The sequence below is a fragment of the Varroa jacobsoni genome, unplaced genomic scaffold (genome assembly GCF_002532875.2).
Source record: "Varroa jacobsoni isolate VJ856 unplaced genomic scaffold, vjacob_1.0 scaffold_1065, whole genome shotgun sequence".
Lineage (NCBI taxonomy): Eukaryota > Metazoa > Arthropoda > Arachnida > Mesostigmata > Varroidae > Varroa > Varroa jacobsoni.
In genome coordinates this window covers 158,599-186,253 of record NW_019213967.1, presented here as the reverse complement: position 1 = coordinate 186,253, position 27,655 = coordinate 158,599, and the positions used below count along the sequence as shown (strand labels likewise).

Below are 27,655 nucleotides of genomic sequence, written 5' to 3'. Positions count from 1 at the left end.
CATTCTTATAGATTTAACAGGGCATCTCCTTCATTATTGACGAACATGGACTGTACGATAGTAACTATTTTTTCCAGGCTTCACGTTAAGAATCGAAGTTAGATTCAATTACGTAAAAAGTTCAACAATAATGAGATTAAACAAATTGTGCATGTTCGTTATTTCTAGCACCAGCGAAAAAGGACGGGAGTATTTCCATTTCACCCACAACAAATATTGAGTACATACTTGTTTCTGAGAAAACAACACTGCCAACGATACTAAAACGGATTAGTTCAATGACAGCAAATGCACGTACTTCTCCACTATTTATTTGTTTGTAAAAGCAGCTTATAAAAGCTTTTGCTTGGCTCCATTGTTTAAACATGTAGACGATACCGCTTGTTAATAATCGCTATAACACTATAACATCAGAAGTTTCCTCTTTGAATACAATCGACGAAACATGAAATAACCGTTTAAAGAGTTCTTCATATTTCCAGCCATAATCGATAACATATAAAAGTGCTTCTTTATCATTTGGTTAATAAATTTATCTTTGCAGTTTTATTAAAACTCAACTGGCAGACTCAGTTGCCAATTAATGTAATATCCTTTAAATCGTCTAAAGGACAAAAGAAAATAGCGGAAGAAGTTTTCGTCAAAAAAAAATCGACTTTTCGCCAAGTTCGACGTTTTCGCTCATTCCCTTACATTACTCTTTCATCGTTTTCATGGTCATGAGTTGTCAAATAACACTACTGTAATTCAGGACAGCCTTAGCAGTTGTCCTATCTTCTTAGTTAACCACCCTGATTAATTCAAGTCACGTAAATTGCGTATGTCCAACCCTGTTAGGAGCATTCCGGTAAATCGGTGCGCCACCTACAAGTACCTGTGTGGGTCACCTCGAAGCCCGATGCCGGACACGCTCCGTTTCGAACACAAACATTGAAGTTTTCCCGCAGCTGTGAGCTGCAGCAATGGCAAAGCGCCCAAGCACGGAAAGAAGACTTGCTAATGACGCTCTGTTGAGCAGGTCTTCTCTGTAGGCAGTTGGACAAGGCAAAGGTGACACAACAAAATTGACAACAGCTAGATCAAATTAAAGGTTTCGCATTCGAGCTGCAATTCGCGTTCCATTGTTAAGTGCAGGATACCCAGAAAAGCGAGAGCATACAGTTGGTATTCTGTGATGCGCTGATATTTACCTAACTTGCCAGGGATAATGTTAGCGTAAGGTAGGTTTATTTAAGAATGTAGTTGGCTTAAACGGGCATAGACGTGTCCAAGAGTTGAAGAGCATGATCGGCAGTGTACAACCTTTTTCTGATTATCATTTAAGTCAATTATTTGGGCACATAGTTGTGTTCCAATGAAATAGCATGGGCGGTTTTTGTCGCTACGTTATTTCCATATACATATAATAACATAGTTTACTGTCTAGACTAAAGTTATAGGAGATCGAGATACAAAATGAGTGCAGTTAGTGGAAATAGAAATCTACTGATGTTCTGCCTGAGTAAATAATTTACTTGTCGAGAATGAAAATCTAAATCTTACTTATAGCAAAAGTCTCCCGTACTGCAAATATTGTTGTTGAAAATAACCCAACTTCCATCTGGCACGCTGTTCAATGCTTTAAATAATACCGAATAAATGGGAACACCATATGAAGAGCAGGATTGGGCTCTTAGTTTAATTAAGGATATGCCGCGTAATTCGAAAAAGAAGGAATAACACAAGTATTTTCATGCCATAACAAAATAATAGGTACCGTCATCAAGTATACCGGAGCTTTTTGGTAAATGTGTCTTTTCATGTTAGAAGCTACTGACCCTACAGTTGTCATAAGCATATTGCGATTTGTTCATCCGCGGCCCTTGATACATACTTCGTTTGGTTTTTGCATAGAAAAAATAGTTCTTTGAGTAGGTATTATGGCGCTGCAAGAGTGATTTCATCGTCAATGAGTAACCCTCAACCTTCATAAACCAATATAGTTTTACCATCGACCTGTTTTAAACAATAGGACAGTTAAAGCTGATGAGTTGTTTTTATATGATAATTATTATTATTTATTTTGATAATTATAGCAACCTGTTCCCATAATTATCTATCAAAAGCAAGGCGCTTTGTTTCGATTACATTGATTGATCCTTATCCTAGTAAATATTAAATCTTAAAATACGTATAGTTTGGATATAAGTAACAGATAAATAACCCATTGATGAATTCCCAAAAAATTAAGATAACTGACTGGCCATTTTGTGAGGTCTTCTCAAAATGGACACAAAATTCAGTTTATTTACATAGGTTACAAACGGTAGATGTATGGGTGTATTAGTATTAAAACAGGTTAATTGTAACAGACGAATATACATTTTACCACAAAATAGAAAATTAAGAAAAAAACACAATTTTACATATAATTTAAAAAAAAAGATACATTTTTTTATTCATTGCTCAAGCGATGACTCATTTTTAACAGTGTTCTATTAAATTCTTTTTAGGTGGAGGTCGCCATATTTACTCAAATTCGCCAAGGATTTCAGAATGGCACACACGTCGTGCCATCCTCTTGATGGCGTACCTGTCAAAATATCGTCTGAAGTTCGTCCACCAAGGTCTGTGACTTTACCCGGCCACCTTTTCAAATCAGTGCTTCCTCCAAGTTTAAGTTATGAGTATGACTTTACTCTTGAACATCGCGTACTTGCTGAAGCACAAATCGAACGGTAAGCTTGAACCTAGATTATAAGAAACGATTTATTCATGGTTGTTTTTCTCCCCATATACATAATTCAAATCAATCCAGTGATTGCAGATATAATAACACGAAAACACACGTCGAGGCATTGGTATGGTAATTTGATATTGTTTGTCATGAATTAATATGATCTCCCTTTTTCGAAAAAAAAACAATTTCTGTTATACAACTATTACAATAAAAGTACCCATATTTCTAGCGACCGCCGAGCAAAGTTAAAGGCTCTGCAACCCACGGCAGTAGCGGCACCTGCCGTTGGGGCTGGACCAGCAGCTGGAGCAGGCGGGAACGTTCTTACGCCGTCGATACCATCGAAAAATACCAGCATGGAGGATAGTGGCCTGACAATACCTACGGTGACGAATATTAGTGTTACCGGTAAGCCATTCCACACCCTTTCGTTGAACAAGCATTGCGGTGATTTGACCCGCTCCATTTTTGATTTTAGTCTTATAAATTCCTACTATGGTTAACTTTACAAGTTTTACTGAAGCTTCTATCGTTCGAGTACAAGTTAAATATTGCGATTAAAAATAGCTGTCATATCCAATTGCTTCCCGAAGTACCATTATTGTCCGTTACGACGGCCATGCTGTTGTATATAATATCGTATTCGCTCCGCCCAGACCTCTGCAAATTCACATACACGCACTCTACTTCAAACTGATCTTCATTGCAGAAGGGAGTTATTGTCGAAAGAGTCGAGTATCCACGTTTACGCGAGGAATAGTTTGAATAATGCCATATTTATATTAAAACGGATGTTTGCATGTTTATAAAGCTGTGGTTGCTTATATACTATATTTTGAAGGCGTTCGAAAATGCGTTAATGCTTGGCTGCTTCCGAATCTATCTTTACCTTCAGAATTTGAGTCCGAGGCGTTCAGCCCGTTCGATCAAGTCGAACTTCAAACCTTGAACGAGTTCGAAGAGCTCAACTCGATATTTGGGAAGCTACGTTCGTCCAATTCAGCTCCATCGACTCCTGTAGCCAAAAATACGATAGAGGCAAGTGCCTGCGCCTCAGCTTATGGGAGCGTTAATGTCGGACCAAGTTTCGCTATTCAGACGAACAATCACCATGAACTCAGTGCCACCGCCAATGGTCAGCCACCAGTGATTTCGTCCTCAGTAGGTGCAGTGCCTGCACCCGGGTCGATGAAGAACCTTTTCGATGAGGAACAGCTCGCACGGGTTTCCAAAGGTGCTCAGTTTTTTGCGCTTATGATGCATAATTAAACATTCACGAGTATGCAGTGCGTACATGTTAGGCATTGTAAGAAATAAAAAAGAAGTTTCAGTTAGATTTGTCTAAAGACCAGGTTTTTTCATTCCAATCATAGATTCCTATTTGCTATCATGGCTAGGATGGCGGAACCCATCATAACCTGTGTGACTCAAAAAAGCTCCATGGTTGGGGCCTTTAAAAAGTTAGTAACTTTGGGACTTAGTAGTGTTTTTGTCCTGTAGTAGCATTTGTCATTAGTGTGCATTTGTCCCTTTCGTGAAAACACTTCTTGCTTTCCTATGTAAAAGCGCAACTGAAAATGGCAAGAAAAGTATACCTCTTTTATAGGATTTTTTACCTGTGTTTGTAATTAGCGGGTTTTAGACACAGTATAATGAATTTACGTCCAAATCAAATCGCATTTTCGTTCATTTTTAGGTTATAATTATCGTCCAACTTTGGCTTCACCTGTGTCAAAGCCATACGTACCTGCAGTGCAGCAACTGCCTCCATCCGACCCCATTAAAGATCTCCCCTTGCATCTTCAGGCGTTGGCTAGGTACGTTTACAAAAATAAGGACAAAAGGCTATTATAATGTACGTAAGGTATATGCGTAGATATAAAAGGTATATGCGCAAAACGTACAAATTCTAATACATGCAGGAGATGGCATCATCAAATGTACGTAGTATTCAAACACGTTCTATTCGCCTTGGAAAAAGCTTTCTTATTAATCTTCATAATGTGATTCCGCAGACACCTCATATAGATTATTCTGCTTGGCAAAATTACATCTACCTCATAACTGTTTGTTTAATTAGTTAAGGTTAAAGATATAACGTGGTTAGATATGTTGATTGATAAATGGGAAAAACAGGCTGAAAAACAAGAACTACGTGATCTAAAGCTATATTCGATTGTAATAAGTACTGTTCATATCTGCACTAAGTACCGCCTGTGGTTCATCCTTAATACGCATGGAAACGGAAGACAAATCGTAGAGTTCTAACATTAATGATGCCAGAATTAAAATTAGTCAGATTATTCGACTATACCACAAGGCAGTAAATGTTTTACTGTTTTAAACCTGTTTATCGATTACCTCTTCAACGTATTCATTGTTGGTAGATTCCTGATAGCAATCCCCCTTTTAAGATAAACCAAGTAATTATTAGTAAACCACTGTAAGTTAACAAGATCTACCATCTCACTCGGGTAAATATCTAAATGAATCCGAATTTATCTTATTGTCTTATTTTAGTCTTAAACACTGTTTTGGAGGTACGTTAAATTGATGTTTCATTACCCATGTATATCTTTTCTGTTTTGCTGAATGCAGACAGTTCGTGTCGATGGGTTTTCCGACCGGTCGTGTCGCGCGTGCCGTCATTGACCTCGGCAACGACGAACCCAAAGTAGTGGAGCATCTATGCTTCGTTCAGAAATTGACGGAAGAAGGCTTCGACGAGCGGGACGCCGCTCAAGCGCTTCAGTTAAACGGACCTGATCTTAATACAGCTAGAGAGTTCCTCAAATCCTGGGTCCAACTAAGCGACCTCGGATTTGATCGGGTAGATATTGCTTTCGCATTGAAGTTACACAAGAACGATCATAATAAGGCGCTCGATGAGCTTCTTTCGAAATCCTAAGACCTTGAGAACCCTACTCCGCGTTACGGCTCATTTTCTAAGCGACGCAGAATTGACAGCAGTAACAACTGTATATAACTAATTATATAAAAGTATTCTCCAAAAAATAAGTGATATTTCATTTTCATCTACAAATTGTTTTTACTACTATATTGGATAAGGGTAGCATTCAGGTATATACCAAGGACATTGGTAGGGATAATTATTTTGCATTGACTTTATTAATTATCAACTACTCAGCAGGTACAGGTTTGAGAAGCGAGCTAGCGCTACTAATTACAAAATCTTGTATTTCCCTGGCGAATTAATGCAAAAAATGGCAATTTATAATTCTTATTATGTCTATTTTTGCATGAGATCTGGTTAGAAAAGTCCTTAATGATCAGCTGCCTTATTGCTATTATATCTTCCTGTTAACTAATTCTATAAATAAATATATTACCTTGACTGCCTTAGTTATATTGAAGCAGAAGTACATATGCGAGATTTTGTGTCAAGGTGAGAAACTAAAGAATGACAACAGTTCTTTTTTTTATTTTTTCTTGCAGGACTATATCTATAATGCCATTTACCGGCTAATACTTTTTAAAAAATGTATACATGAGAAAGTACTAGCGTCTAGTTTGCTGCCAGAATATAGACAATGCGCCTGTGACTTTCATTTCTATATTTGTAAACTGTTATACATCAAAATTCTTGTCTCTTTGAGAACCTGCATTGGCTAACCGATCAGTTTCGCACATGCATCAAGCGCACATAGTTAACCCTCTTAGGACACCGCTCATTTGAACAGTTCTACTGTTCCTACGCAACCCTCTTTGGACACCGCTCATTTGAACAGTTCTACGGTTCCTACGCAGCTGTCACCATCAAAAAGGAATACATTACAGAAGGGCTTGCAATTTTGTGAGGCCACTTTAATCACTTCTTGACCGAGCACTCCACCGAGAACAGCAGCAACAGGACAAGGTTCGAGCTGCAGGAGTTCATCTAGGGAATCCAGGGCAAATAGATCCTCTCCCACTTCGAGTCGGGCTGCTACCTCAGGCAGAAGTTTCGCTAGTTGCTCCTTGGTTACTGCCTTTGGGATATGCTTATCATAAAACGCTAACAGAAGATGGAACAGAAAGGCAAGTCGAGAAGACCGCTTGTTCAGGGCACCTCCACTCCTCTTGTTAACAAATTTTGCATTAAGGATCTCCCGGAGAGGTGGAAACCGCTCGGACATCTCTTCGTGTTTTGATTTTTTACCGTCCTTTAAATGGATTATAGTTTCATGCACATATTTAAAATCCATAAGGTCACTCATGAAATAGCCTAACCCGGAGAGAACGTGGCCGACGATAAGCTTAATTTCGTTTTTGCGACATAAGTCGTTAAACTCAAACACCTTTTGCGTGGGAATCATGTCACAAATGACGATCATGTCGAATGTCTTTAGGAATTTTTCGTCCTTGTTAAGAATATCTTCTTCTTCCACTCTGACGTCGACCATTGGGTTAAGACGACGTGCATAACGAAGCGACGACTGAGCCCGATTCTTCCCAACGTCTTTAGGGGTTACCTAAAGGGTTAAAATGATTATTAGATATAGAAGTATTTTTTTGTTCCAACGACCGCATTCGTTTAGGTCGTAATTCCTGTTGAAATAAGCAAGTATCAATTTACCATAAATTGAGAACGAAGATCTTCCTTGCTTAGATTCTTGTGATCGACTAGGTCAACGCGAGACACTCCGGCAAGAATCACATTTTTTGCCACTTCTGCGCCCAATCCCGTGAGACCTGAATGAATAGCACCGATTTGACGGACATATTATTAAATTACTAAACGTGTGTGGAATAAGCAATGACAAACTATCATATTTCAGCTGGCGTTACTCTGTCCTGTTACACACAGTACACACCACGTAATATAAACTAAAGTAAGGCACCAACCGCCAAAGCACTAGTACATTTAATATCATAAATCGTTCATTATATTTCAGAGTTTTCACAACGACGCATTGTTTTTCAGTGTTTTATAATGTCACTGAACATCCGCTTATAGTAAAAAGCAAGAAATAGTAGATCCGAACACTAGAGACTATCTTTTATTGATGTGTTGTTTTATCAAACATACCAGCAATGCAGACTTGAAATTTGTTTAGCCTCTTCTGAGCGTCAAGGCCCCATAAGCGAATTTGGCGATCATACAGTTTACGTTCTTCTTCAGTAAGTTCTTCAGGGATAGTACTCTCATTTACTCGACGCTTCATGTTGTTTTCAAGGGCCTTGCATATACTTTGCCGATCTTCTGTTTACCGCCTTAATAATAGCAAGTATCTTCTTATTATTGCTGCTAGCTGAAGAATCTAATTACACATGCATACTATTTTCGTTCTTACTGTATTGAGCTTTGACACCGGTAAGGCGGCAATCCGTTTGATGGCGCTGCTCGACAGGTAAGCGCACACACCAGGTTATTATGGAGTATCTATTTGATGGCTGCCTTCGATGGAAACCATAAACATAAATAGAGCCGTCTGGTTTAATTTATAGCCATTGTTTGCACAGTTTTCGTTTAACGTTAGGCTTAGATTATTTGATACGGGTATCGTTACATGGTGAACTTCGAATTCAGCAGTAGTAGGCTTTAAGCTAGACTTTTTCCTGAACAGTTCTATAGCGACATCTATTTGCACGACTGACTGAATTTGTTAGACATGAGTAGCAGACAGCTAGCGAAGGCGCATCCGAGTTGAGGTTAAAATGAGTTCCCTGAACGCTTGATGGACGCTCCATCAAAACTGTGAGAATCGTTCGCCGTCAACTAGTGCAGTTAAACCGATGAATGGTGACGAAAAAGCAAAAAAATTACTACACCTATTTGGAAAGTTGGGAAGTCAACCTGTTCAGCCTACACCATGGAACGGTTAGTCTCACTAGGGCAAATGCAAGCTGGAACGCTTTTAACGAATGATTCAGTTGCACGTTTTTTTTGATCAAGTTATCGGACAGACATCTTATATTTGGATAAAGTTGTAATAGAGATTATGTGCATAGATTACCTTACATATGTTTTATTTTCACTACAGGAAAAATGGAATACATAAAGATAACTTGCTATGACCTTTAAGAGTAAAAATTATTTGTTGGAAGCGAAAGTAACTAAATTTGACTGACAATTATGAAATTAGTAAGAAACAGCGAGAAAGTCGAACACAGAGTTTAAAAGCTTGACCACGTAATGTCGAAATGTAAATTTCGAAGTGCGCTAAATAAAATCAACGTTTATGCTGTGTTGATTTGTGTGAAGATTTGTTAAACTTGTTAAATATCGGAAGTCTTTATAGAGTCAAACAAAACAAGCAATTTCGTAGACACGAAACTTTCTCAAGGAGTAATATTTCCTGTGCTTTTCAGGTCGTATAATTCAAAAGTGTATGAAGTCGCATTAATAATGCACATATTTCGTCTTTAGTGGTGCGCTTTGATGGCATGGAAAAAATCGCGTGGAAGAAAGCCTTTAAAAGATATGTGCAAATTAAGTAACGACAGTGCCTGAATACAATTTGCACAGTTAACCCACAGGCTGAGTTTCCGTTGTTTTATTTTTTGCTGTGATTTAGCGCGTGACATACCGTGTTTTCGGTCGATACAAAGTAGCTACTTACTCTTGGATATCGCGGCCATAAACTAATTTAGTACTATCTATAAACAAATGTTATAAACAATTAGCAGATATATTAGTGTATATCCGAAACTAAAATGCATGCACAGCGTATATAAAATAACTTAGCAATTACAATCGGTTTTCTAGTTCTCCTCAATTTCCTCCTATTGGGCTAATGAATGACGGACTTTCACGGAGACCGGGCGATTACTCGCCTCGTAGTTCACCCCGAGGAAACCGTTCACCAGGTAAACTTCTCTGCAAAAGGAGCCTTTATTTTGAAAAACCTTGCATTAAAATTCAATAAATTCTAGGTAGGGACAATTTGTTCTATGAAAGACGTTTCATTATGTGGGCGACGAATTCGATAAGATTTCTAACTTAGTTATAAAGAAACAATCAGGTAGAAAACCTTTTTTTTTTTTTTACTAGGGTTACACACCGATATTACTGTCAGAAGTTTTGCATATTTTATTTTTCATTACTACGTGGAAAGATTGCTGCCTTGAACAAATGTTTTCTGCAACCATTCTTGACTCTTCCGTTGTTCGTCTTTTCCTGTTCAGTGGTTTCTCGTCCGGACAGCAGCGGCACACTGAAAACGACTATATCTCTTCGGTCGACGCCAGCCATTGTTCACTCGTCGCACTCGGGACCTTTTTATCTACTAAAGGAGAACTCGAAGTGCGAACAAATGCTCACTGGCGCGACGAATATGATGCTGCACTACAACCTTGAACATACGTTTAACAAGTTCATCGGTACGAATCTACGAATTGCACTATTCTGCCTGTTGATGTTCTGTTTATTTGTACTAGATAAATGCTCAATTTCGGCGATTCATTGCGGAATTGCGGATTTCATTTTAAACGAGTTACAATCTGTATCACTTTGTGCTCAATTGGCAAACTCGTGGTGAGAAATACACTGGAGATAAATTTTAGAGGTTTGATTCAACTGTAAGGGAAAAATTAGTTCTGCCAGTTCTAAATAGGTGTCCTTTCAGTAAAATTTTTGTATTTTGTGATCCCAAAAGCTTCGGGTATTGTCTTAGTTGTGGTTAGGGAACTCCGGATAAATTTATACCATAATGCCTTATAGATAAACAAGCGGATGTTATTTATATTAGGTCGCAAAGTGAAAGACAAGTTATCGGCGTTTTTGCCTTCTCTGCCTGGAAATATCGACATTCCCGCAGGAGCAGACGGCACAGGCGAGTCGTCGCTGCGCAAGGTACGTTCGAAATTGACTCACGACGATATACATTATTATAGTAGCTCCTTGAGTATGAGGGATTCCAATGAGCTTCGGGACAGTTAATTTTAAAAGGATTCAAATAGAATACAAAAACTTTTACGTAAAAAAAAATACAGCACTGCACTAGAATAAAAAAACACCATTTCGATAAAGTGTATAGAATAATTTAACCAGTGAACGGCCATACATCGGACTTTACAGAAATCTACTAATTAAGTGTACAAATGATTAAATTATAAGAATATGGAGAGCACAATGTACAGTGAAAGTAGGCAAGTGTGACATGCATGCTGTTGGTTTGACCGAAAATGCAAGACAAAATTCTAGCATTAAACTCCATTCCAGCTTTAAAAAATGTAATTACTATATTGATTTATTTCCTTTAAAAGGTTAATTTCCATATTTAGATTCAGGAAATGTTATTTGTTTTCTTCTGGCCTACAAATTACCGAGCCATTATTGGCACATCCCGTGTCCAATAATTTAACCTGATAACTAGGCTTAAGGGTAGATTTTCATGCTCGTTAACTTTATGTAGGTGATTCATCAGCCGCCCGTAGGTGGCAAGGAACTGATTCCTCTCAGTGGTGCTCAACTGGCCGGCTTTCGTCTGCATCCTGGTCCATTGCCTGAGCAATATCGTACTGCCAATCTTCAGGCGTTGAAGAAAAAGAAGCATAAAAAGCACCGTGGATCCGAAATTGAACCCACCGGCAGCAGTGGAGCTGTTGGAGCAGGTGGTACGGGTGCTCCAGGCGCTGTTGGAGCAGGATTGGCGGGTTCGGGAGGCTCTAGCGGGCCGATCGGATCAGGTGCTCCAGGTGGCAACGCCGTAGGCAGCTCAAATCAAAGTGAGAGTGTATTTAATGCCGAGGCCGAGAAGAAACACAAGCGTACGAAAAAGCATGATGAGGAGCGAAAGAAGAAAAAGAAAGATAAAAAAAAGAAAAAGACGCGACACAGCCCTGAACCTCCCGGCGCCGGAGGACCGCATACGCCCACAGTAGCACCAAACACGCCTACTGGTGCCAATATGACAAATAGGGTCACAATATAATCGACCTAAAAACATCGCTCTTTCTATATATATATAAATATATATATATATATAGTAAGCGATATGTGTTGAATGAATGATGCCATGAATGCTAATGTAACATGTTGTACGAACCCGAAAGGATAAATAGTCTAAACAGTCGAAAGTCTGGGCAATTATGAGAGTCGAAAGCGGATATAAAGGAGGGCGGTTGGGGTTGTGAAAAAACGATAAATTTGGTAATGTGAAACGAGAATTCATGTGTCGATATACAAAGAAAAAGAATTGCGACAGATTAATCCTGACCAAGATGAATAAGTGATTATATTGTGTCTCTTTTAGTACAGAACTAATAGAATTGATTATGAATTAATTATGGTGGGTTGTCAAACCGCTATACCTAAACCGATATACATACTAATATGTGTGCGTGTATTAGTATGTATGTAATTAAAGAATTTCGGTAGCTGATTGACAAACTGATCGGTCTCTAAACATATGTCGGATACGATTCGGGAGTAGGCTATAATAATAATCATCATTAGTCATCATCGACACCTTTTAAAGATCCTTTCCAAGCGTTATACTGATTCATCTTAATAGTACTCTGTGTACATATTAGTGGATATCAGATCAGTATACGCTTACAAAGGGTGTCTACATGATGGTACTCTATTGACTACGATATGTGGCATATAAAAAGCATTTCATGTAGATATACATATAAATATGGCGAAAAGAGGTGCAACTTGGCTATCGTAGTAATTGGTCAAATACTCTGGTAACATTACATGAAATTCCGAGTATCCAATATTTATCTTTGGGTTTATTTAAGCGGCAAGCCACACGAATAATATCTACCGGAAAGCGTGTAAACATGTTGTGAAGTAGATGTCGGGTTTCCAGGGCCGACGCGGTTTGTCGAACTATTATATGGAAAACTGAATTGTGATTAGGAAAATAGGTGCGACAAAGAATGGAGTGCATGTGATAAGTTTTCCCAAGCAAATATCGGATATCAAAACACATTAGGTGTTTGTATCCTGGAGTTGGATTTTTTTCTCTAAAGGTCCTTTTGATCCTATTTCCTGACCTCGTAGCATCTAAATATTAGTAAAGACATCTACATTGTTTCACTACTGTACTAAGTATTTGTACAATAAGTTTGAGTGTATCTGCCAACGAGTAGCGTGCTCTTGATTGTGTCTGTCAATGTAATGTGAACTGTGTACATTATATTTAGCTTTATTAAGATATATTCATTTAATGCGGAGATCATTGCAAGATTTGTTACTCGAATCAATGAAATTATCTATATGTCCTATCTACCTAGATAACTAAATGTATTTAAGGGTACATTCTTTTCCCGACGAAAAATGGCGACGGAATGAACAAATAAAAATGAGTACGCGGCACATTCTTTCGTGACCACTCAAATAGCTGTCGTTTTCCTTTTTCGTCACGTTGAGTTTTATTACTAATGCCTCCAGTTTATTATTATTAAATAAATATAGTGTAGGACGTTGGTTGTATTTCGTATATTTTGTTCTGTTTAGTTTTTCTCGCTTTTCCCTAAAGAGTCTATCCACAAAGATTGTTTCCACTTACACCGTATGTAATACTCGTCATATCAGGTAAGACATACTTCCGTTGAAGTTATTTTCATAGAATGCAGACAAGTTTTATCAGAAGGCTTGATTTCAATAAACGACAAACTGCTTGTTTGGACATTTATAACTACGGTGCTTGTGTGCGTTATGTAAAACAGACTTGAAAAATCGGTCAGTCATCTTCTGTATACTGTTCAGGCGGGTCAGGTAGACATTTCAGATCTCGTGTTCCTATTCGCATCGATTTGCTTTAATTATACTCTGACAGAAGTTGCGCAGCGCCGTATGTTAAACTACGAAATGCAGTATACGTGTCGCTTGATATCTGGCGGTACCGCATATATCAGTCTTTTACTTAGCAATCTTTATTTTCGACCCCAGAATTCTTACGGATATAGAATACGGATTCACTTTTAACGTCTACAAAATGGCTTAAGGGAAGCAATAATCTCTTATATCGAGTTATGAAGAAGAAATGAATAAAAGCGAAGAGTAGAAAGTAAAATATATCGAATTTGAAAAAATGATTGCCAATCGCTTTTACTATCAAGGGAAGCACATTGCGTACTCTCTATGCACTTCCGCAGAACTAAATTTCCATTTGATAATGAGTAAAAAAAAAACAAAAAACTTACACGAGCCGTTGCGATATCCCTGCCACCATACTTCGATGAACATCGTCAAATAGTTTACTAACTACTACCGCTTAGCACCGAATTTTTCGACAGAAATTACTTAATTGCATAGCAAGCTTTTTTCATTAAAGGATTTTATAGTGACAATAGGTTCGTTCTCTTGACCCCGATTCCTGTCTAGAAATCGATGAGCGAAATGCACAGGGAAGATCGCGAACTAAAAATTGATGAACTCGCAGAAAATCAGGCAAAAATCTTTGTCTTTTACGACGTTACGCTTCTCGAAGCGAAATTGTGCAATAATCTTAATAAATTAACAGCAGTGGTTGTATTAACATTAAAAGTATTGTAAATCAGATTTGCAGTGTATCTTTAACTTTGTACATAGGGACGGGTAATAGTGTAATATAATAAATATATTAAATTCGTTGGTCACCACGGGCCTACTGTTTTCAGTGATAGCGTACAATCATAGTAGTCAACCATATGAAACATTCTATGCTTTCCTATGTTATATTTCTTATCTACAGGTTCGCTTGTATACATCTTCTCGCTTACTATTGATTCTTCCGCACTACTTGGGACACAGCTCAGTTCAGCACAATTTACCACCATTTGCAAATATGGTTTTGTTATAGTCCTTCCTTATGTGGACTAATAGTATTATTATGATGATGTTATCCCTTCTATAATAGATACTGCGAAAACACCGCATTTAGAATTCCTTCTTACCATGGGACTTTCGTACACGTGCATAGCACAGTCTCGGTTTTTTAATAATCCTAGTAACTTTACTTTCCTTTGATCGCTGCTAATTCGGATCTGCTCCTTTCAATTCCTTATACAGGTAACAAAGGTTGTGTCCTTAATTTGATGTTTTTGTCAACGATATAGAACTTGTGCTTATTTCCAAGAAGGCCCCAGACGACAGCCACGTTTTCGACAACAATGTTCAATGGGATGGCTATCACGACCAGCATGAAACATAGCCAGAACCCAAAAAATCCATAACGACTAATGGAGAACGACTTTATCAAGCCAAAAATATACATGTAGATATTGAGAGCACCGATAAACGCGCAAATGATGTTGAACGTTTGCGGGCAAGGTAACGGAAAATTCGGCGCGAGTACGAGATTTGACGTTGACAGAGGCATCGTTGCCCATGCGTATAGTGAGCAACTTAGCCACACCTTGTAACGCCATGGTATTTTCGCCGAATGTACGACAAGGTAGATGCCCTGCATCCAGCGTTTTCGCTGCTGAATCAGATCGCTTATTGTAAACGGGCTCTTTTCCCAAAGAGCTCCCTCGATAAATTCAAACGAATAACCCTTCGAAAAGGCCACCATCGAAAAGTAGCAATCTTCGGCCACCGATCCATCTGGTCCGTGGTCAAAGCTAACCTCCCGTTCGGCACCAACACGCGTACAAACGTACGAGCCCTTCCATGAGAACAGTGGTTTATGAAAAAAGTTGAACTGAAATCTTAGCTTGCCGAGATCGTCAGCCACGCGGTACATGTCTGCTGACGTGGTGAACCAATTTACAATGCGCTCATTGGCATAGGTGATCAGACCTTGACCGAACGAACAGCGTCCGGCACTAATAAAGTTGAGCACTCCTCTTAGAGCGTCTTTTGTTAACAAGGTCTCCTCGTCTAGATGTAGTATATAGTCCCCATCAGCCAACAAATTTACGTTGTCTTCGAGACAGTATTGCAATGCACGGGCTTTAAACATTGCACCTGTCGTAGTGTTGTAACTTTTTGGAACCACTGTTTGGCGAATTTTCGAGTTTAGCCAACCTGCAGTTACCTGCGACATTGGACTAAGTTTTACTTCGACCTGAAATTGTTTAACAATAAAAAACAAAACCATATTTACGTTATGCGAAAAAAATAGTAATTCTTCAGCACGCACAGTAGAAAATTTGTAGCTAAAAATAAATGAACAATTATACATATCTTTAAGTACATTTGTAATTGCACAATTACATGTCGTCACAGATAGTTCGCCTAACAGTTCGTTTAAAAACTACATTGCTTTACTATATAATATCTGCAGATGCAAGCAATGAACGTTGCCATAAAATGTAGTCTTCTAATACCTGATCAGGACTGGTTGGTGCATGAAGTTGCGGAACGAACTGTGACAAATTTACCCCCGATATACCCTCGCCCGCGAGGGTTGGATGTTCCATTCCGATCGGAAATTCGTTCTGGCTATAAACCTCTTTGTCTGTGACAACTTCAATTACGAAGTTGTCAATGCCTGTATCGAGGCATGTCGCAAGGTTACGCTTAACATTTTCTCGTACGAGTCCCGGATAATCCCCGCGTGTGACAACTCGAATACACAAAAATGGAGCTTCATGCGGCTTCACCTAAAAAACAAAAAAAAAGCGATTACGGATATTGGTGAGGGCAGACTGGCACTCACGTGATATTTACGTATACATACATATTAAATTCACTTAGAAACATTGCCGGATTATATCTCATTAATTACTGGATTCACGCAATTAGACGGTTTCCTAATACCTCTTGACTTCTAGCGGATAAAGTTTTGCATTTCCGCCCTAATGTAGATAACTCATTTCGCTGTGATACTCTAGTTAAGTGAATCATCTATATTACATATATTAAATATAAATCACATCTACATTACATATATTAAATATATCAAAGGAATTATATATTATTACTTGTGTAATACTGGGTGATTCATAATTCAGTACAGCTTACCGGTAGATTGCTTAGGTGAATAGCTACATTGGTTTATACCTACACCCTCTTTCATATGCCAAATGTGTTATGAGTATCAAAGAAATGCTTTTTGTTTACTTAAAGGCATGGATTGTAGACGTTTACAACATTCACATCTTGCGTCATTTCGTTGTTATTCAGACAAATCTAGACAAATAATGCATGAGGAAGGCATCGAAATTCTACTCAAGTATAAATAAGTTAGCCGCGTTACCCGAATCCACCAAGTCCATGACTCACGAAGCACTTTAGGCTTATTTGTGCATTTAAACGTGCAGGTATAAAAGAAATTGCCATATTAAGCCATTGTTTACCTGGTAGCCGGTATATCACAGGCTTGGACATTGTTGCGTTGAGAGCACTGATAGGTGCTTTATGCGTTTAAGGGTAGAGTCTAATCCACCTCTGGATTAGACTCTACCCTTTTGGTAAAACAATATGACCATGAGAATAAGTGCCATTTTCCAAGCATATGACTCAAAAGCTGTAACCAGAAAGAATATAGTCTCTCCCCGAAATGTAGAAAACTAGTCTTCATATTGTACTTCGCCTAACTCATTACGCGGGATTACAGGACCATGCACAAAATTTGTGGTGTGGTATTTACTCAATCATTAGAAGCATGACACTGCTCTCCAGCAGTAATCGTTAAGTCTAATATTTTTGGTATCGCAATGCTTAAAGATCAAAGTCATTAGTCTTTGTCATGTATAACGATTCGTATTGCAAAACGGACAGAAAAAGATCTAGTGATATTCATTGCTGATGCGGTGCCGTGGGATTGAATATTACCAGCTCGAAATCATATATAAGCCCCTCGTTCTTACTTTTTCATTACTGAAATTTATATTTATAATGTATTCGTATAATCAGATAAGACAGTATGTATTGCATTGATATAAATATTTTCTGAAGGCAAGATTAACTATTTTCATTTACCTGCACAGAAGAGTGTAGCTGTCATATATTACGTTAGCAAAAAGTATTGGCCATTTTAAGCCAAATTTGTAGTAAATACATTTATATGTCAGAATAGTACTACTAAATTAAATATGCGCTATCAATTACTAATCTTCTGCCATTTTTTTGTACCACTTTGATCCTATCACTGTGGAATTTTCTGAACGCTTTCTGGACAAAAACTGGGACACGCAATTGCATTTTCCATTGATATGAAATTAACATAATTAAAGAAGTTCTGCAAATGATAGCCTGATGGCGCAAGATATGAGGTATCTAAACTTCCCATCCTAGTTTTTTCAATTTTTACGAGTACCTAAAGATATACGTAATCTGGTATAATCATGACGCTTTCTCTGTTCACTAGTCCCGGCCGGCTTTTTTTTTTCAATTGCTTGTTATAATCCTATTAGTTGTTGACAGTAGATCTCCGAATCGATTGTCTGTCCACACAGCAGCAACTCATAATGCACGATTCCTTTTCAATCCCGTTAAATACGTAGCATCGCTTTCTTTGGCGTCAATCTAGAATTTGCCATAGATTTTTAAATATATTTATTTTATTTCCACATTACTGTCGTGGTGGTCCACCTTTCATTACCCATGGAAATCGGCTTTAGAAATAGCTTGATTTTATTACGTTTCTGTAGAGTTTCGCCGATCAAAACATAATCGACAAGTTCCTTTGCATTGCTACCGGTAGCATACAAACATCGAGCTTTTTTTGCAGCAAACTTCTTTTAAATGGCTTAGAACTGTTTGGTGGCGCACATTTAGTTTCCTGGTGATATTGTGGACACTCGCGTGTTGACCTTGCTCAGTTTTCGCAATAATTTCATTAACTTTTTCCGTAATTGGTCCAGTACTATAAGGAGCATCTTTCACATCGAAGTTTCCGGAATGACAGAACCATCTTTAAGCTGTTCCTTCCGATAACGCGTTTTGACTACACACAGCATACATTTTCAGCAGTTGCGCCTTTGGCATTATAAAAGTGAAAAATTATTACTTAAGATATGTGACTAAAGCCATGTAGCTAAAAAAAAATACTTAGTACAGTTTCGTCAATCCAACATGTATCACGTAATTGTAAGTTGTGGGTGTATAAATCTTTAAACCTTAATGGACCATGGACACCTAGCTACATTTGCATTAAATTTATTTTTAAATACTATTATTATTATTTTTAATAAATTTTATTTTTTTTAATAATTTTTAATAAATATTATTATTATTTTTAAATAAATAAAGAATAACATGGTCGAGAATTGACAGTCCTACGTTGCCTATGTAATAGCACTGTCACTTCGCCGAGTGTGCTTGAGAAGGAAGCTCTGCTTCAGTAATGTTGACCAATAAATGATATTGCTTTGCTCAGCAATTTTTTTAAGAAAAACTACCGAGAAAATTTACATAGTATTCCGAATGGTTATAGGACAATCTGATTTTTGGTGAACAAAGATTTAACGCTGTAATAGTGCTGAAAAGTATAGCAGGCCACTGATGTGCAATTCAATATAAATATGTCATAGTATGCGCTGCAAAGTTTAATCTCTAAAAGTATTACTTGTGTAAAAAATGAGATCACCATATGTACCAGGCATTAACGAACTTACCTTTAATCGAACTCTAGGGGGGAACGCGTTGTACAGGGTCAGGCCGAACAAGTTGGTAAGACTTTGCGGCAGGGCCAGCAGTGGGAGAAGCCGGAATAAGTAAAGAATAATAGTAAATATCACGCCGTATTCACTAAACGGATCTACTAAAGGTTGTTGATCAGGTGGTTTTAACGCCCCTGAAAACTCCACAAACACGTACATCAGTACAGCCATAAGGATGCAGTGAAGCGCATGATAAAAGCTGGGCCGAATGTGAAGTCGCACCATTTTCTAAAATAAAAAACGCAAAACGCAATTTGTTTTTCTTTACTAGTGTATAGGCCTTGCTAAACCTAGTAATCGTCTCTGAAGTAAGGTGTATATAAAAATCGGCTTTCTTTTACATTCATAGAAATTGCATTGACCAGGTCTGCTAGTCCTGTAAGATAAATATCCTATTTAGGTAACATAACGTACGCTATTCGTAATATTGGCACTTTCTTCAAATGTTTTTAATCAAACACAAAAAAAAGTGAAGCAGTTATTACTAGTGTTATTGCAGTCTTTAATCATGTTCTCCTTTGTGTTTTGTGCCGAGCGGGACGGGAAGATTGTACTTATACACATATGGTCAGCTCATGCACGTTAAGATGATTCAGTGCACTAGAATAATTATTTTAGTGGTATATCATGGAGGATATTCAGTTTACTTAATTAGTAAAACGGAGACAGTATTTTAGGAGCTTACAGTAGAATAAACAAGTCGCTGTGAGTGGATCGATTAAAAAGTGAATAACAGTTTTTAAAGACGTCTCAAGATATCTTCACGGAAACATATTTTCTATATGAGATCATAGGCAAGTCGTCGATACCTGTGTGTGGAGCCTTATCCCTATGATATCGGCCCGGTGACTGATCTTCCTTAATAAACCATGGTGGTCAACCCTACGATATGTTAGGAACAGGATATTTGGCAACTACTAACGTGTGTAACTGTAGCGCAGCTTAATGGATAATAAAATTTTTGACATTATGTACTGTTTTAACTACACTGAGCAGTCGATTTTGGAAAAACGACTATTTGCTTGGTTGGAAATGTCTGGACAAATCGTTTGATGAACAGTTGATGAAGCAGGATCACATTCCTTCAATGCGCCTTGACCCATGCAACGTTTGCCTTAAAAGGTCTGCAAAGTTTACTTTGGTTTGTTATTAACCACATACATCAAATATTTAACGCGATAAAACATTTACGCCTGGCGCTACAAAACCGTTACAGCTCTGTGAAATGCAAAGCGCGTTTCATAAAAGACTCAATTAAAACAAAGAATCAGTAAAGTTCGTAGATTTTACAGCGCTTTTTGAATTTATTGTTCCTGTTGGCTCCAAAACCACAGGCAAAGTTCCTACAAAAAATATAACCCATGGACTTCCCAGTACACTACAGATCACATGATGTTACGAGCGTGATTGCCTGTTTAGAAATTTAAAGCATATAAAATTTATAAAGTATTTAAAAAATAGCATTTAAATAGTAACAAACAGTAGCATAACCGTTGTGGCTGCGGAATAAATTAAGTTCATCACCTAAGGCCCGCTCTACATTGCGATATCAGACGGAATCATAAATCCACAGCTACAGCTACCGTTAAATAAATGTTTCAAGTTTTACATCCGATACTGCCGTTGTATCATTTGCAGACATTACTTTGGACGGAAATAGTTGCTCCAGATTTCTGATCATGTGACCTCAAGTTTATTAGCCAAACACCTTTTCACTGCACCATCGACATGCACGGCGATCAATATTTACGGCAACGATTGCATTGTTGTTAACTCAATATCTCTTCCAATGATAGTTCCATGAGGCCATGGCAGAGAATTATATAAGTCGGGCCCTGTTTCTTTCACTTTCTGACGGGTTTATGAAGATTTTTTTAACTCATAACTATCAAACTATTTAATACGTTCTATTTGGCAAGAAGAGAATAATAATTCTGTCTGACATTAAATTGCCCGCAGAAGAAATGGAGGTTGCTAACAAAATCAGGAACCTTTATTTTGTTCTACAAATAACTAATTAAACGAAGTACCACTGATTCAATTATTTAATTCTGTAATTATGTTACAATCTTTCTGTGATAACCACTAGATAAGAAGGATTTCTAATCTACAGTAAATACTACGGTGTATGCATAAGTGTGAGCCATATCAGCTTACTTAATAAAAACAATTTTAGTGATAATAACGACTTTGATTGCAGTAACGGCGTATTGCAAAATGACATCAACAGAAACCATGCCAAAAATGCAACCTACAACGTAGGAGCTCTACGCAATCTATTGGCAGGCACAACACATTTTAGATACACTTTTTTCAACACAACAGTCTTACCTATAAAGATAACTCTATATCTTCAAATATTTCACTTAACAATATAAAGTTAATGCTGTGCTACTCAGGTATATCAGAGTTAGTGATAAATTAGGCTTTCCAATCAGAGACCTGCGATCTTCTTGATTTAAAATTGTTGTCAAAGCATGGAAGAGCCGTACATGAGCCGTTTCAAACCGTTGTCGGTTCCCAGCAGTGGGCTAGTAATCACGATATCATATGAACATCTAATGATTTTAGAATATGCTGCACTAATGAAAATTAAGAATAAAGGCTGTAACAGCGATTTTGTAGCATAAAGGGAATTATATTTAAGATATGCTTTAGCTAAGTTCTTTACTGGGGGTAAATAATGTTTGAACTTGTTTCTATAAATCGGCAATATTTAGCGCATCAAAAATTAATAAATATGTAGCACAGGACATTGTGCATCCTTTTGTGCAGTTGTTTAGAGTATTATCAATTTTAAAGATAAGTTCCGCTGTAAATTTTATCTTAGTTAATTGATAAACATTTGATCTAAATCATTTAGTTCTATTCTGACTATAGGTTTTACGTTGACTAAGCCTCGACCGTAAGTAAGCAATTTCGCATTACCATCACCGAAGGGTCGTTTACTATATTACATTCATAATGACACGTAAAGCACTGCAGTGATGCCGTGAATTACTGCCGTCTCAATGACGATATAAACAATGCTGAGTAGAACTGACGATTTTTTGGATCTAAGGTTTCTGTCGAAAGCTGTCTTTAAGTGCAGCAATAACGGAAGTAAAGCCTAAGGCATTTAGACATCAATCAAATCATTGAAGTTATCTGCTAAATTTCATTCGGAACGATGCGGCCATAACTGAAAAAAATCTACAACTAATTCTAGTGAGCATAAAATTCTCTACGAGTGTTCCATTATGATTTCCGGTTTTAAAATATGTGAAGTTGTCTTCAATGCGCATGCTAGTTTGGATTTTAAAGCATCGTGGACGGCTGGCTCTACAAAATGTGGTATAGCTTCTTTGTCATAACAATTTATTATCCAACAAACGGTTTATCTATTTCATAAGACAGCATTAATTTAGTAAGGTCACACTATTGTAAGATGTTCTTTTTTTTGTTTTACAGATTAATTAGAGATCCGTTTAGTATAACAAAAACGTTACCACAGTATTACATGTAACGTTATCAGAAAACTAAGAGTACCAGCTGACAACACTTTTTCGTTCGTATTAAAATTCTTGACCTTTGAATAATCGATGTTCAACTTTCATGATTCACTAGAACGATATCAGCATAATGAGATCATTAGTATAATATATATATATATATAGGAGATTTCTGCCCTTGCCATATTCTTCCGATTTCGTCTCAACCTATGACCACATTTTCTGATAGCTGGAAAATCAAATTATTAAATTGATAACAATACGTTTAAAAGTGATGAGTATTGAAAAAAAAAACTAGCCGAATAAGTTTTTCCGCTTCGGATTAAAAAATGGATTAAGACATGAAAGGAAATCGTAAACAATGAGACAAAATACACATTACTCCAAAATATTACACATGTTTTGACCTAGTACTTGTATACTAGGAGGCATCATAAGTCGGCATAAAAAATGGCGGAATATAGTCGTATCATAGCAACGATGCTTTTTGCTTTCTTTTTTAATATAAAAGCAGACTACGTGGGATTCCTTGATGTGACTCACATAACGATACGCAAGAAACAATAACATAGTAGACACAACGTGACACTTCCGTCTGCTTTTTTTATATAAAACCAATTAGGGGTAGAAGTCATACATAACATCTCGCCAACGACTCATTCTTCACTTTTAATCGAATCGGATACGCACAGAATGCTGACATAGCAGCTGGCCTTGAAAACATCAGCTTTGATTCAATTCACAAATATGTAGAGTGTCACATATGACACCGAATAAATATTAACTTCCCTCTTAGCACAAAAATTATACACAATAAGTAGGCATCGGAAGTGTCAGTGCGTGTTTTTAGGACTGTGAAGTTCTTAAATTAATAGAACGCATAGTTGCTAAATATATACGTATAGGTATGAACTTCGAAGAGGGGGACCAATGTTGTAAATAGGATGGTCCGTAGCCTTTGAATATTATACCAGTTGATAACCACTAGTTTAAGCAGACCTTAACGATAGTTTCACATATAACAATTAGCGTCAAGGTATTTCATACAGGACAACGGGTTAGTTTACTAGTATGCAGCAGGTTTAGCATCACAGTACCTTGTGCCACTGGTTTGATTCGCCTTAAATTTGGCCATTAAGATTGTCATCGTATCGCTTTCCGAAACACGAATCCTGAAATTTGTAAAGAACCTCAAATATGTCTTATTCAGTACCAAACTGAAAACCAGAGTTTGCTTCAGTGAAATGTAAGGTAGGCGTTGATCAACGTTGCCACAGCCGATGTGCATATATACTGCTTCAACTCGAATGATTATTAATTTCACTATATGATGACGTTGTGCGATGACTAATAAGCAAATAAACAGGGAGTAGTTAATTCATAATGCAAGTAGGAAGTGGGAAAACAGTTTTTCAAATATATACGAACCAGGCATGCTTTTAGTGTAAACGCTTTATTACACTTGAGTAATATTCATTTATAAAATGAAGTGCGCCAGTATATACAGTTGCAATGGTACCGGGGTTAGTCTCGAGGTTGCCAGAAACGCATCTCCTTCACGGCATACTAACCATCGAACGCAACGTACATGTGTCCCGTTGGCGACTACACTCGTACAGCAAAATCTAGGCTCTTTCGTACCCTATTCCTATTGCATTCTTTAATCAGGTGCAGATGAAATACCATAAAAATTCTGTAACTTTTTATAAACGAATCTGTATATGCGCAGCTGATTCTGTTTTGCTTTAGGCAGATATTATCTAACGAATTTTTAAAAACAATGTGACTTTTTGACTTGTCTCGCATTCGAGTTGCATATCGCACTAACGCTTTCTGTCTTGATTCTAAGCCCCTCTTCATCATGCCTTTACCAGCAATAATAACCATTATGACAAGGAACTCGTTGACATTATTTCAATTTCATGCTGTTTTAGTTTATTAATATCCTATATTGATGCATTCCTTTAACTAGTAAACGTTTTTATAATGTCGCGCATTTGTGACATTTGTTAGTGCATTGTGTTTTGCAACACACCGCTTCGGTTTCTGATGCATCGTGCATATTCTTTATATACAAGGTTGAACGGAGCTAATTTCGAAAATTGCAACCAGCTTTACAACTTAGGAGATGTGGCTTCCGATATGTAGTCTCGCCAGTTATAGCAAAGAGAGCAAAAGCAGAGGCTAGGTAAGCTTCTTGGTATTATGAGCAGTCGGAGGTTGGCTAATGAAACCAGTCTATCTCATCAAATATATTGAGAATACATTCGAGCTAATTTCCTACGTAGTCCATCCAGTATGTTTTGGAGTATCGGCATAGTAAACATCAAACGAATGCACATTTAACCCAGCGTATGCCAATCGCAACAACTAATGCTTGATACTTTAATGAAAGCACTGATCGCGACAGTCGACACACGACAAAGGGGACTTCCTACGTGATAGAACAGTAAAGAACGTAACGCGTTGAATGTGCCAAAACTTCATTAGTATTTTCTGCGGGAGGTAATTAAAGTAAATCGTACGACTGTTTATCTTATTCACACTTTTATAAAATTACATCAAAATAACAACTAGACTAGAAGATGATATTAATTACATCAAATCTGTACCCAACACTCTTCAAACTGGATAATATTTTAGAACAGGTTCTCTAAGGGGAATAAAAGAGCTAAAAACCAACATGGTAAAATCTCCTCCCATTAGTAAAATTAAATACTTTTCCGGTTTCTTGTAGCAGTCTTTTTATATACTGTCTCGTCCTGTAAATATTATAACCCAAGCTGTATATATTGAACCTGTCTTTACAACTGCAATATTATATATTCCAGCGAATTCCAAGCACGAAGAGAATAAGACAAAGATCTTTGACAGTTTAAGGGTCTTCATGTCACATATGCTAGAGTAGCGGGAGATACGTACACTATTGCAATAAAAAAAAAACGGATCTATAAGCGGATTTATTTAATGAAGACTCTCCTGTGAAGCTAATTAATTTTGCCTCATTCTATATACGGGACTAGGCCCAATATAAGCCACCCCACACTAAAAGTTTAAAGGAGCTCAAAAAGAATGATCTTCCAATATAAACCAATAGAAAAAGAAAACTACGGATAATTTTACCGGATTTACGGAAGATGTGGTGAAATAAGATTACTAGTATAAACAATGGTACTTAAATTCGGGTCAGTACGTTGTATATATATAACGAGCATTTTCTTTCTTTCATTTGTATCTAAAGTTAACCTTAGCAAGAGAAAATCGATTGTTGTAACAATCGTTTCACCCCTCAGGCCTGTTTTTAACACAGTACTTTCGGCCACCGGATACAAAATGTAGCTTTTAGTATATTTTGGCATTTCGACATAATCCTACAAAGATAAAAGCCCTCCAAAAAGCCTAATGAAAGGATAAAAGTAAGCAAAATGACCTTCTTACATTACGTGAAAGCCACTATTACTGTCAAACTGGTTTAATCATTGAAAAAAATGTCTAGCTGTCATGCGCATTTGTGTGCAATGAAAATAACATTAGCACCAGTTACCTAGACTGCCTAAAATGACTGCCCGTAAGTGCATTCTATTCGTACAAATCAAGAGCGATTTTCAATATCCCTAAACTTTTCAAGAAGAAAATCTGTGTATTTATTCTGAAAATATGTTTTTGAATAACTTTCACCTTGCCTTTACATGTCTATTTTCAGCGGATGTTTAGCTTCTCTAAAAAAAAATTGGCGTCTGAAAAAAGAGAAGATAATGCTTCTCGATTAACTCTGTTCGCGGCACGAGTGATCCTTTTTTTTCATTTCAGCATTTTATTATTGACCAAGCGTTTACCCAAAGTTTAGAAATTTCATAGGGTTTGTTTGCATCGTAGAACTGATACGTCTTCACAGCAAAATAAAACTATAGTACGTGAAATGAACACTCCACCTTTGCCTAATTTTTGCGGTTAAAGGGAATTCACAAGGTAGCTTGCTTTATCTTTGAAGGTTTGAGCCATTTAAGGACTATGGATTCTGTGAGCAGCGAGCGCGGTAGAATCAGCAATTCATTTAGTTTGTTCCAATTAAAGAGACATGAAAAGGTGTCAGATATGTACCGATACATGTTTTATACATAATTACACATACTTGTTCGTAACTTGTTGTGTTTATTGTTTCTTTACTGTTTGATAACCCAGAGGGTAATTTCGGCAAACGATGACATTCGAAAGCTCCAACTAACCTATAGCGGCTTTGGCCGGTTGGTTTCCAAAGCTCGCTGTGTGTTGTCCTTCATAAATTTCCACAACTATTTAAAATGCCATTTCATTTACATAAGATTGATGATACATTTTCCGGTATCCATGTTCATAGTTTTAGAGTTTTTTTTTATTGAAATTCATAATAGACACGATACACAGTCTACTGTGGTGTTGTCTCGTATTTTCTCTTGTCACTGTGGCACACAATGAACACTCATATTATTCCACGCACCTTAGTGAAGTTGTCGGTAAAACTTCGGCTTCAACTTCCTGTGGATCACATGAGGCCTTGAAGACGCTTAGCATTAGATATGCCTTGAGGATGAGCCTCTGTGTGTAAACTCGACACTCTCAGTGCCGGGAACGGCAAATTGAGACAAACTCAGCACTAAGTTAGATACCCACATGCATCAACGTTCAGAAAGGTTGCTCCTAGGAGAGGGGAGGTTTCGAATGTTTGATACCCGTCTGTTATTGTCATGGAAGAGGAACGATGCTAGCGCCATGGAGGCATGCGCGCCAAAACTTAGAAAACATCGCGCCACAATTAGAACGACAAACTGTCACTTCCCTTAAAACTCATTTTAAGAACCTAAAGAAAGAAAGCGATACATTTTTGAGTCTACTGTGGGCTGTATGATCTAGTAAATACATTGCACGTAATCTGAAGTGCAATGGTATCCGTGACGTGCATTGAGTCCAGCAACAGTAC

General features: G+C 37.5%; 4 protein-coding genes across 8 annotated transcripts; 2 read left to right on the top strand and 2 right to left on the bottom strand.

Moving 5' to 3' along the window:
* The first annotated feature begins 915 nt into the window (after positions 1–915).
* Positions 916–5,754, top strand: LOC111266223 (uncharacterized). Its single transcript, XM_022843527.2, has 6 exons — positions 916–1,220; positions 2,493–2,717; positions 2,949–3,127; positions 3,615–3,953; positions 4,416–4,536; positions 5,318–5,754. Exons 2-6 carry the CDS (start codon positions 2,536–2,538, stop codon positions 5,625–5,627), a joined length of 1,131 nt encoding a protein of 376 aa, XP_022699262.1. The 5' UTR covers positions 916–1,220; positions 2,493–2,535; the 3' UTR covers positions 5,628–5,754.
* A 72-nt stretch (positions 5,755–5,826) lies between these two features.
* Positions 5,827–8,074, bottom strand: Aos1 (SUMO1 activating enzyme subunit 1). Its single transcript, XM_022843528.2, has 3 exons — positions 7,749–8,074; positions 7,296–7,411; positions 5,827–7,191 (listed from the first exon to the last, which is right to left on the bottom strand). The coding sequence occupies exons 1-3, from the start codon at positions 7,882–7,884 to the stop codon at positions 6,457–6,459; spliced, it is 987 nt and encodes a 328-aa protein (XP_022699263.1). The 5' UTR covers positions 7,885–8,074; the 3' UTR covers positions 5,827–6,456.
* A 310-nt stretch (positions 8,075–8,384) lies between these two features.
* MED19 (mediator complex subunit 19) lies at positions 8,385–13,011 on the top strand. 3 transcript variants are annotated; one of them, XM_022843530.2, is made up of 6 exons: positions 8,385–8,540; positions 9,032–9,049; positions 9,429–9,529; positions 9,848–10,042; positions 10,411–10,514; positions 11,077–13,011. In XM_022843530.2, the coding sequence occupies exons 1-6, from the start codon at positions 8,533–8,535 to the stop codon at positions 11,593–11,595; spliced, it is 945 nt and encodes a 314-aa protein (XP_022699265.1). In that variant the 5' UTR covers positions 8,385–8,532; the 3' UTR covers positions 11,596–13,011. The 3 variants fall into 3 exon arrangements, with proteins under 3 accessions (XP_022699265.1, XP_022699266.1, XP_086826954.1); XM_086970828.1 differs by having other exon boundaries at positions 8,388–8,540; positions 9,032–9,199; XM_022843531.2 differs by lacking the exon at positions 9,032–9,049 and having other exon boundaries at positions 8,387–8,540.
* On the bottom strand, positions 12,992–27,505 carry egh (beta-1,4-mannosyltransferase egh). 3 transcript variants are annotated; one of them, XM_022843524.2, is made up of 5 exons: positions 26,925–27,505; positions 23,796–23,870; positions 19,163–19,435; positions 15,929–16,204; positions 12,992–15,666 (listed from the first exon to the last, which is right to left on the bottom strand). In XM_022843524.2, exons 3-5 carry the CDS (start codon positions 19,430–19,432, stop codon positions 14,659–14,661), a joined length of 1,554 nt encoding a protein of 517 aa, XP_022699259.1. In that variant the 5' UTR covers positions 19,433–19,435; positions 23,796–23,870; positions 26,925–27,505; the 3' UTR covers positions 12,992–14,658. The 3 variants fall into 3 exon arrangements, with proteins under 3 accessions (XP_022699259.1, XP_022699260.1, XP_022699261.1); XM_022843525.2 differs by having other exon boundaries at positions 27,176–27,505; XM_022843526.2 differs by lacking the exon at positions 23,796–23,870 and having other exon boundaries at positions 27,176–27,505.
* Positions 27,506–27,655: the final 150 nt, after the last annotated feature.